Source organism: Vitis vinifera, chromosome 7 (genome assembly GCF_030704535.1).
Source record: "Vitis vinifera cultivar Pinot Noir 40024 chromosome 7, ASM3070453v1".
NCBI lineage: Eukaryota > Viridiplantae > Streptophyta > Magnoliopsida > Vitales > Vitaceae > Vitis > Vitis vinifera.
This window is the reverse complement of record NC_081811.1, coordinates 17,707,512-17,719,256: the sequence shown is the minus strand read 5'-3', so window position 1 is coordinate 17,719,256 and position 11,745 is coordinate 17,707,512. Positions and strand designations below refer to the sequence as shown.

Below are 11,745 nucleotides of genomic sequence, written 5' to 3'. Positions count from 1 at the left end.
TGATTGCTAAAAATTCCATTCTCAAATGATTTTTCGAAATTCCGATTCTCAAATTTAATTTTTTAAAACTTCGTTTTTTAAATAATTCTTCAAAATTCCGATTTCTAAAATTCCAATTTTCACATTTATTTATTTAATCATTATATTTTTGTTATTATTATTATTCTATTTATTTATTTATAAAATTTCATATTTAAATAATTCTTCAAAATTCCAATTTCCGAATTTAATTTCCAATTTCCAAAATTCCAAATTTCACATTTGTTTATTATTATTATTATTATTATCATCATCATTTTATTTATTTATTTATTTTTTAAATTCCATTTTCAAATAATTTCCAAGATTCCAATTTTCATAATTTAATTTTCAAAACTCCAATTCTCAATTAATTTTCAAAATTCCAAGTTTTTTCAAATTTAATTTTCCAAATAAGGAGTCACACTTAGGGCTTTTCTTTCTTATTTTGTTTTCTCTTTAAAAAATAAAACAAAAATAAGTGGCGACTCTGAGTCTTTTTTTTGTCATTTAAAAATCAAAATTTCACCAAACAAATAAAAAAAGAGTCACGCCGTCGAGTGGGAACGCATTGTGCTAAAATGCGGGGTCCACCAAATGGCGACTCCACTGGGGAGTCTAGAGGGTCAAGCTTGAACTTAAGATGAGACAAATATGGTGTTTGATTGGTCGATCAGTGGGTACCCACTTCTCTTTGTGCTTTTGTTTGCTTGACTATTGATTGCACATTGAGAACTCTTGATATCATTATCCTTGATGCATGCTTGGTTATTGTGTTTATTTGGGACATTGACATGTTGATTATGATGATTGATTATCTTGATTGGGGATTTTGATGTAGCGATTTTTCTATGCTTCATTGCTATATCCATTTAGGACATTGACATGCTGATTGTGTTGATTAATTATCTTGTCTATCTTAGCATAGTGACTTTGATTTTTCCATGATTGTTCTGCTCGCTTCACATGTATAGACTCATTGTTGTATGAATTTTGACTTGATGTGTTGATTCTCTCGCTTGTATATTGTCTTGATCGTTTTTTAGCATGCCATCCTTGTTGCATACATCTTGATTGTCATATTCTCGTTTAGCTTGTGTGTGGACATGGATGATATACCTGCGTTCTACTTGACTGCCTGTTGCATGACTGTTCTTCTCCTATGTGTTTGCATCTTGCTTGTCCATATGGGTCTCATATCTATCCTCTTACCTCCAATCCTCTAGTTTCGGTCATTTCTTTCATTTCGGTTCTTACATTTGCAAGTATGAGGCCTTGTGTGTGCTTGTTTATTTGACTGAGCCAATTGGTTAAGAGTAGGGTCTAGCGACTGACTATATCGATGTTTGGGAGCATTCTGGAGGAGGTGGACATATTGATACTGATTGGAGTCCGATCTTTGAAGACCTATATAGCTTAGAGCTAAATTTCATGGATATTTATGTGATTAGTGTGTTCCATTTTCTGCTTTAGCTTCATAAGATTTTCGGATGCACCCACACTACTCACTGTGCACTTTAGTTGACTACTGAGTGTTGAGAGTTGCGAGAGCTTTCACTATAGGAAACCCCCTGGGATGTCGAGGTAGTGCATGGTGGAGGTGATGACCACCTTGCATGGAAGCTCCCCGTCTCTTCGGAGGCGTGTAGAGGGTTGCGTACCACTGGAGGGTATGATCGCTCCTGCTAGGAATCCTTTAAAGTCCACCCTTTTATTTTTAGAGCCACCTTGACCTTGTAGGTTGAGCCTTAGATCATTTAATCATGATTTCATTTCCTAACACGTGGGTGCATCTATGGGCCTTCAGAGCCGGTTAAGTAGTGATAGGTTTAGTTACCTTCGTAGTAGTCTCTCGTTTATTTGCTCAGAATTGGATATCGGTTTGATTACTTCCAGGTTACCTTTCAGCATATTTGATAGACATTTCTTGTGGAGTTTCCCTTACACAATATCTTATCTAGTATTTTCACTATTGTAGGAGTATTGACACGTTCAATCTGGGTTCATCTTCTTGGATCAGAGTTAGGGGTAGATTGATCAGAGCATCAGACCAGTCAAACCAGAGATCAGATCAAGGGGATATGGATTCATAGGTGGTTACCGTCGATCAATTTCTTTGAGCATGGCCTCCTGTCACCGTGCCTACCCCGATCTTAGAGGACCCACATGCTCGTATGGATAGACTTGAGTAGAGGTTGAAGTAGATGAGGGCTTCAGACGAAGCTATTATTTGGGAGGATTTTGATGGAGCGCCAGTGGCCAGTTTACCAGCCAAGTTTAGGATGCCTGAGATTGAGAGATACACAAGCATTGATTGTCCTCGCATCCATTTGAGGCTTTACAATACGGTTATGAGGGCCCATGGACTGGATGAGACTCAGATGGTTATGCTTTTCCCTATGTCCCTGAGTAGTGCGACACAACATTGGTTTGCTTCATTGGATGTATCACGCTGCCGAACTTGGGATGATTTGGCCTAGGAGTTTTTGAGACAGTTTGCATTTAACACTGTCATTGATGTTTTGAGGAGAAAGTTGGAGGCTTTGAGGTAGAGGCCAGAGGAGTCATTCACCTCATTTATCTCCCGTCGGAGGGAGAAGATTTCACAGGTTATTGATCATCCTTTAGAGAGTGATTATGTTAGTATGATCATGAGGAGCTTGTAGCCTTAATTTGCTAGTTACTTGATGGAATTTTCTCATACGGATTTTGGATCTTTGGTACAGGCTTTATACGGCATAGAGGAGGACATAACTAGAGGATTATGGTCTGAGTCTTCCCCTACTGACTCTTAAGGGGAAGAAACCTTTAGGAGGAAAGAGATCAGGAGATGTTGGTGCTATCAGTTCAATAGGGTTGAGGCCTCCTAGGCGTTATCAGACAATTGGGCGGACTTCTGGACTCTACTACCCACCACCACCTTAGCAATATAGGCCACGGGCACCTCCTCAATCGTACAATCAAGCCTACTTGCCTTCCACATTAGCACTACCTTATTATGCCGCACAGGGCATAGAGAGACCTCCCATTTCATATCCCGCTCCAATACAGCCATGCTATGCAACACAGTTTGCCACGAGACCTACAACATCCTATCCCAGACCTAGAGCTCAACAAACCTCTACTCCTTTTGCTTTGAGGACCTAGAGACAGTTCTCACAGTTGGGTATTGATTCGTGCCCCAGTTGGGTCTTTTAATAAAAAAATATTTATAAATCCTATGACCTCATACTAGCGTAGCAAAGCTACTATAGTATAGCGACTCTAGGGTCGAACTCTGGGATGGGTTTTCATTCTACCAGTGATAGACTCAAGATTAGAAATTGAATTTGATGGTTTCCTTTGTCAAAAAACTTAAAGTTTAAAAGAAAATAAAATTTGTTTTGAAAGTGGTGTTTTAAACTAAACTAACATAAAACTAGGTAAAAATTGAAGAAAGAAAGTCTCCCGGAGCTAAAGGTTGCTAGGATCAAGTTCAGAATGCAAAGTGGAAATTCCGGATGTTTCTCCTCGTATTGAGGACAACAACATAAAGAATGGTTGTTTCCCGAACTGGTATAGGTTTAACATTGAAGATTTAATCCATAAAAAGTCAATAGAAATTAGTCAAGTTCCATTAATGGCTTTAGACACTATGGGTCTTCACCTTGAGCCACTTTCCAATGGCTCGTATATGATAACTAATAGTCTGATGTGGATCTAGCAATAAGTATCCATAGAGACCTAAAAGCTTACCATGTATTGGCCATTCAAAGTGATTCTAAGAGAGTTAAAGCAAAACTTTAGATTTAATAACCATTTATGAACTCCAACTACCTGTATTTAAGACATGAGAGTTTTCCACTTTTGCATCTGGACTTTTCACCTAGCTTCCTTTAGTCCAAGAAACCAAAGGTTTAGCCTCTCATCATTTGGGAAAACATCCTCAGAGGCTGTTTGGCTATCAAGGAAATATAATTAAAATGAGAAGGTAAAGCAGAGCAAAAACTCTGCTTTTTACTTCCTTGCAAAACTGTACAAAGGATTGATCCTCGTCCCCCTAGGAACAGGCTCCCGAGAGATATATATATGGAAAATTACAAAATATCTATATGACTATTCACCCTTTTTCCAAACTTAATAACTAAGGAATCCCATAATTGGTGGATTACAAGGAGATTTTGGGGATTTAGACAACAAATATCTAAAACAAAATATCTCAAAATACCCCAAAATATCGGTGGCAAATATCAGGAAGTTTCAGGAGAACATAGCAGCACTGTACAAAATGGCTGCTCTCCCATCCGGGTAGGCGGTTATCAGATGATCCGGATACGTCCATCTGGAGAAGTGGAAACACCTACATCTCCCATCCAACTCCTGAATTCCGGACGTGAACATCTGGGTGGAAAGTGAGCGGTAGCCGGATGTAAATGGCGGCGCCTGGGTGTAAAAATGGCGGCGCGCTTCTGGGTACAAAGTGGCGGCAGCCGGGTACAATTCCTACCAGGATATGTTGTCTGGATGCCCTCTGATGGTGTATCCGGACGCCTTGTCCGGGTATACTCCTTGCATGGATTCCAAAGAATTCTCCTCAATCTCAGATTGCTTTGGTGATCAAAAAGCTATCAAAACACCAAAACTTAACACATTTTTTATTAGAATTGATTGTAAGGGTCCTTAACATACCAATTGGGTTAAAATGTGATAATTACTACTCAAAAGTGTTTAAAAGAGTTAATTAAAAGCTATGAAATATCACTTTTTGAGTAGTAATCACTCCCCCCAACCGACATATTGCTAGTCCTTTAGCAATGAAGGAGAGAAAAATAAAAATAAACAATACTATAATTTACAACATCATGCTTGATCAAAAAACAATTTTCAATTGGCATGAAGATCTAACTCTCACATGGAACATTAAAGAAATAAAACTCAAAATTCAACAAGAGTTATCAAATAACTTATCTAATCACAATTCTTAAAGAGAAGGCATTTTGCAAATTTAAGCTTTAAAAGAGTTTCCACTCCCAAATGGTCAAACTTTACTCTTCCACAAAAATCTAAGTGTTATTTATTAGCTTCCGAATATAGTATGTTGAACTAATCTCTCCCCCCAACCGACATATTGCTAGTCCCTTAGCAATGAAGGAGAGAAAAATAAAAATAAACAATACTATAATTTACAACATCATGCTTGATCAAAAAACAATTTTCAATTGGCATGAAGATCTAACTCTCACATGGAACATTAAAGAAATAAAACTCAAAATTCAACAAGAGTTATCAAATAACTTATCTAATCACAATTCTTAAAGAGAAGACATTTTGCAAATTTAAGCTTTAAAAGAGTTTCCACTCCCAAAGGGTCAAACTTTATTCTTCCACAAAAATCTAAGTGTTATTTATTAGCTTCCGAATATAGTATGTTGAACTAATCTTTCCCCCCAACCTAGTTCTTTTTCAAAGCTTAGCAAATTGGTCAACCTCCAATAGGCTAAGAACACACATCTTTTTTCACAATTTTTTTTCATTGTAGGAGTACAAGGCTTAAGGGTATTCTTTTCTAAATTGTCCATGTAACGGGGGTCCATCGATGACTCCCAACCAATTAAGGTTTAGGGCATCAAGCTTTAAGGATCTTTCAACCACTAACTCCTCGGATTTTACCCCGGACTTTTGAGAATGAATTTTTAATACCCAAGCACCTACAGTATGTTAAACTCCACCTATTCACCCTTGTAACGAGCATTGAGGTCGTTGACTCCCAACCAGTTAAGGCTTAGGGCACCAGGTTTTAAAGATTTTCACCATATACCCCTCAGACCTTGCTCGGGTTTCAAGGCAAGCAAACATTTTTCTTTCTTTCTTTTTTTTCAAAGACTCATTGGCCTTTTACAAGGTGTCCCAACACTATTAAATGAGGTTAAAGGTACCAAGTCTAAAATTTTCCTAAGTCAAGAGGGAAATAGTTTTTCATCTTATAATCGGAACCTATTGTGCACAGTGTGTGAATAGCTTAAAGTGGAAGAACTAAGGTTGAATTCAATACAAATTTAAACAATTTATCAACTTTAATAAACATAATACAAACTCTAAGTCAAGTAAAAAGACAAAAATTCAATTTCTCTCATTTCATTTTGAAAATTTTTCCTTAATAACCATGGAGAGTAGAATAAAAACTTAAAAATTTTAAAATTAAGCAAAAAGCAACTAAATTACCAAAATAACTTAGCATTAATAACAGAAACTTCCTTCCTCAACTCTCCCCCCAACCAAGCTGAACATTGTCCTCAATGTGACAAAGCGATTAAAAAATAGGGAGGAAGTGGTACCTCCGGAGTGATATAGAGTCTGAGTCATGTAGGAGAAACCACATGTTTAAAAAAACAATAAAAGATATGAGTAGAGGAATTAAAAAAATAATATAATGCTAAGTGTGTTCCCACATACAACCAATCCCACTATATAATACCAAAAAGATGGGATTTCATAAAGGAAATACATAAAGTAAAGTATATAAATGATCAGAAATGGGGAGGATGATGCTGGTAAGCTGATGGCTCAGGTAGATGTCTCTGCATCTTTAGTAGCTGGCTCAGGAGGGGCATGGGGCTCTGTAGTGGTAGGAATGAGATGCTCAGTAGCTGATGGAAGACCCAGATGGTGCTGAAGCTGCCTCAGGATGGCAGTGTGCTGAGTTTGGGTGGTCAAAATCTGCTCGGGGAGACCCCTGTTTTTCCCCTATTTTACACTTGACTTCATTCTTCAAGCTTTCCTACCTGCATGTTAACTCAAAAACCAATTTAAACCATTTTAGAATGAAATTAAGGTCAAAAATAAAAATCAAAACATGCTTATACACAAGAAAAAACACTAGATTAAGCTAAAATCAACGCAAAAGGAAACAAAAAGAGGATGAACTTTTTAGTCTTTGAAGAGACTAAGTTCAACCATGAACTGAGTGTTTTCATGTTAGAGGTGGATCAAGGAGAATGAACTCCTCCTTGTCTCGGGAAAATGATTCCATATAGGGCTTGAGACGATGCCCATTCACTTTGAAAGTTCGAGTGCTCTTGAAGTTGAGTAGTTCCACTACTCCATTCGATTGCACGTCATGAATTATGAAAGGACCCGTCCGCCTTGATTTCAATTTTCCCGGAAAAATATGAAGCTTAGAGTCATAAAGCAAGACTCTGTCCTTTGGTAAAATTCTTCTGATTTACCAACTGATCATGTCATTTCTTCAACCTCTCTTTTGCAATTTTTGAATTGAGGTAGATTTTGATGGCTCTAGAGGACATGGAGAAGACGTCTTTCATTATTGAGTGGGGTACTTATTGCTATAGGGTGATGTCATTTGGTTTGAAGAATGCAGAAGCTACTTATCAGAGAGCAACGACTACTCTTTTCCATGACATGATGCATCGAGACATCGAGGTTTATGCAGACAACATGATAGTGAAATCATGAGATAGAGCAAATCACCTAGTAGCCTTGGAGAGATTCTTTGAGAGGATTAGGCAGTTCAGATTGAGACTGAATCCCAAGAAGTGCATTTTTGGAGTGACTTCTGGGAAGCTGTTAGGATACATGGTTAGTGAGAGAGGTATAGAGGCAGATCCAAATAAAATCAGAGCCATCCTTAACATGCCTGTGCCGAGGACTGAGAGAGAAATTAGAGGCTTCTAGGGTGGACTTCAATACATTAGCAGATTCATTGCTAGATTGAGAGATATCTACGAGCCTATTTTTCGACTCTTGAGAAAGAGTCAACCTACCATTTGGGATGATTAGTGCCAACGCACATTTGAGAAGATCAGAGAGTACTTGTTGTCACCCCCAGTCTTGGTGCCTTCTACACTAGGTTGTCTTTTACTCTTATACTTGTCAATCTCAGACATAGCATTGGGATGCATGTTGGCTCAACTTGATGATTCAGGAAAAGAGCGAGCTATTTACTATTTGAGTAAGAGGATGCTAGATGATAAGACGAGATATGTCATGATTGAGTGTTTTTGTTTGACATTGGTTTGGGCTACTCGAAGACTGAGACACTATATGACTGAGTATTCAGTGCCCTTGATATCCCGTCTAGATCCCTTGAGATATTTGTTTGACAGACCTACTTTGGTTGGTCGACTCATGAGATGGTTGGTACTTTTGACTGAGTTTGACATTCATTATGTCACTAAGAAGTCTATCATAGGGAGCATTGTTGCGGATCACTTTGCCTCATTACCAGTTTTCGATGGTAGGGCGATTGATGATGATTTCCCAGATGAGGATGTTGCTGGTGTGACTAGTCTATCAGGTTGGCGCATGTACTTTGATGGTGCAACCAACCATTTTGGATATGGGATAGGTGTCTTGTTGATATCCCCTCATGGTGACCACATTCCTAGATCTGTTCGTTTGGCATTCTCGTATCGACATCCCGCCACGAACAATATTGTTGAGTATGAGGCTTGCATATTGGGATTAGAGACAACTCTTGAGCTCGGAATCAGATAGATGAAGGTGTTTGGTGACTCCAATCTGGTATTGAGACAGATTCAGAGCGAATGAAAGACTAGAGATGTGAAGCTTAGGCCTTACCATGCATACTTAGAGCTGCTAGTTGGGAGATTTGATGATTTGAGTTATACACTTTTTCCTAGAGCGTAGAACCAGTTTGTTGATGCCTTAGCTACCCTAGCTTCCATGATTGATATTCCTGCTAATACCGTTGTTCGCCCTTTACTGATTGAGTCGAGATTTGTTCTTACCTACTATTGTTTGATTGATGAGGCAGAGTGAGATGATGACTTGTCTTGGTACCATGACATATACTAGTTTTTGAGACTTGGTGCATATCCTGAGGCCGCCACGACCAAGGATAAGAGAGCATTGAGACAGTTGGCTGCCCGATTTGTGATATGTGGGGAGACATTGTATAAACGATCAGCTGATAGGATGTTGCTATTGTACTTAGACTACGCCTCTACCGATCAAGTGATGAGAGAGGTTCATGCGGGAGTTTGTGGACCACATATGAGAGGGCATATGTTAGCCCGTAAGATCATGAGGATTGGCTATTTTTGGTTGACCATGGAGACAGATTGTTGTCAGTTTGTTCAGAGATGTCTAGAGTGCCAGATACATGGGAACCTCATTCATGTGCCTCATTTAGAGTTACATGCACTGACTTCGCCATGACCATTTTTAGTATGGGGTATAGACATTATTGGGAAGATTTCACCAAAGTCTTCTAGTGGTCATGAGTTCATCCTAATCGCCATTGATTACTTCACCAAGTGGGTGGAGGCTACTTCATATGCAAGATTGACATCATCTGGGGTCACTAGTTTCATCAGATCACACATTATCTGTCGCTATGGAGTCTCTCATGAGCTGATTTCGGACAGAGGAGTACATTTTAGAGCAGATGTTGATACTTTATTATAGAGATACGAGATCTAGCATCATAGATTGCCTGTGTACAGGCCGCAGACTAACGGAGCGGTAGAGGCCGCGAATAATAATATTAAGAGGATCTTACGGAAGATGATTAAGACTTCTCGAGATTGGTTAGAGAAGCTTCCATTTGCATTGTAGGCTTATTAGACTTATTTTCGCACCTCTATAGGAGCTACACCTTATTTCTTGGTGTATGGTATGGAGATAGTGCTACCAGTTGAGATAGAGATGGGTTCATCGAGGGTAGCATTGGAGCAACAAATTTCAGAGGTAGAATGGGCTCAGGCTCGATTAGACCAGCTTAATCTCCCAGATGAAAGGAGATTGAGGACAACAGACCATGTTCGTGCTTATAAGAGGAAGATGACCCGTGCATTCAAAAAGCGGGTCAAGCCTAAACCGCTATAGAGAGGTGACTTGGTTCTAAAGGTCATCAGGGGATTGATCAGAGATCCCAGAGAGAAGTTCAGACCCAATTGGAGCGGACCTTATTTCATTAGGGAGTTGACCCTAAAGGGCGCTGCATGGTTGATGGATCTAGATGGAAACTGATTCTCGGAGCCAACTAACGTAGATCAGGTGAAGAAGTATTATGTTTGAGACCATGGTTGCATGATGGGTGACCATCATTTTGGTTAGCCATATACCTTGTTATTCCCTTTTGACATACAGACCGTTGCTAGCCCATTGAGCCTCGCATATGCATCAAAGTCTTTCTTTCTTATTGTCTTGCTTACATTTCTACACCGGGATAGAGGCCTTTTAATGTATGCATGCTTCATTCAGGAGTTTCATGAGCCTTGGGCCTACGAGCACATCATTCTCTCATCATTTTTCCTACCATCATACTACTGCATTCCTTCGTATCTCATTGATTGTGTTCTTCATCTCTTCTTCTTTATTCTATCTACTACTTGTTTTGCTTCATATTTTCTCCACCCTGAGTGGTGATCCTCCTCAGTTCATACGAACACTGATTTAAAGATCTTTAGTTTGAGAAGGTCATATCGTCAGAGAGAGTTTTTGTTATCTTAGTCCTTGAGAGTGTGTCTATCCATTATTGATATCATCTTTGGGGTTCATTTTTTTATGTTTAGGCTATGTGCATTTGTATATATGTAAAAAAAAAAAATGAAAAAAAAGAAAAGAAAAGAAAAGAAAAATAAGCACATGTGTGTATGTGCATAGTATTCTCCATCATTGAGTGTGTATATTGATATATGAGGGTCATTTTATTGAGTATGGTTGTTATTGAGAGTTCGTATGTGAGCTTTCTGAGATCCTATTTTTTTTGTATTCACTTTATCATATATCTCTTTGAGAGTGAGATGAGTGACCTTCTCCTAGAGACTCTGGGTCATTGTCATTTCCATCATTATATTCATTATTGATGTGGCTTCACTCCATTTTTGACTTGAGATGATCATCACTTTTCTTTGTATATTCATCGTTTCGTTATCATCCTCGTCATTGCTTATGATTCATCCCATTCGCTTCACCTCCCTTATTCTTTTCTTACACCGACCTATTCCTGGTTCAAATTTTCCCTTGCATCGTTCTTGCATATCTCATTATCAGTTTGATTTGCCTCCTTGTCTTATTATTGATATTATATTCACATTGGGTACCCTCAGGTCCATGGCTCACGAGCTTTTCTATACATGTTTTATTTTATACATGAAGGCATGGGTTTTTTATCACTGGGTATTTGGGCCTAGTTTTCCCTTCATTTTTATTACCTTATCACCCTAGCCTACGTTATGTCCCATGTCTTAAGACCACCCTGAGTCCATAGGATCAGATGTCGTATTCGACAACCCTTACTTGGACATGTATTTGAGATTTGGTTGATATTTAGATATCATCATGTTTTTTCTTCAGGGAGACACCTCTTTGATGTTTGGACCAGATTCAGTTATGGATATAGATAATTGGAATTGCACATTTCATGATGGATGATCTGATGTTGTCTGATTTTTTGATCTACCATACATCTGATGCCATATTGGGGCTTATTTCCATTTTGGTTGAGATTTGTAGATCTCCATTGATTTGCATGATCATCACCACTTACGAGATACACGTTGAGACGATGACCTGTTTGTTATCTTATCATGATCCCCTAGTGGAGCCTTTCTTGGGTCATTCAGTTAGGCCCACACTTTTGATGTTTAGATGTCCTCATGCTTCATCTTTTGAGAGACACCTTTTGATATGTGGGTTCGATTCCGTTGGGGATTTGGATGACTGGGATCACGCATTTGATGACGGATGATTTGAGGTTGTTCG

The 11,745-nt window shown here is 38.7% G+C and overlaps 1 protein-coding gene across 1 annotated transcript; it reads left to right on the top strand.

Annotated features, from left to right (window-relative positions):
• Positions 1–6,647: 6,647 nt before the first annotated feature.
• LOC132254021 (uncharacterized) lies at positions 6,648–8,511 on the top strand. Its single transcript, XM_059737712.1, has 2 exons — positions 6,648–6,732; positions 7,898–8,511. Exons 1-2 carry the CDS (start codon positions 6,648–6,650, stop codon positions 8,509–8,511), a joined length of 699 nt encoding a protein of 232 aa, XP_059593695.1.
• Positions 8,512–11,745: the final 3,234 nt, after the last annotated feature.

Excerpts from the sequence above, each read along its gene's own strand:
- LOC132254021 (XM_059737712.1), top strand. The coding sequence starts at position 6,648 with ATGGAAGACCCAGATGGTGCTGAAGCTGCCTCAGGATGGCAGTGTGCT. Across the intron at positions 6,733-7,897 it reads ATCTGCTCGGGGAGACCCCT|ACATAGCATTGGGATGCATG; the intron begins GTTTTTCCCCTA and ends TGTCAATCTCAG.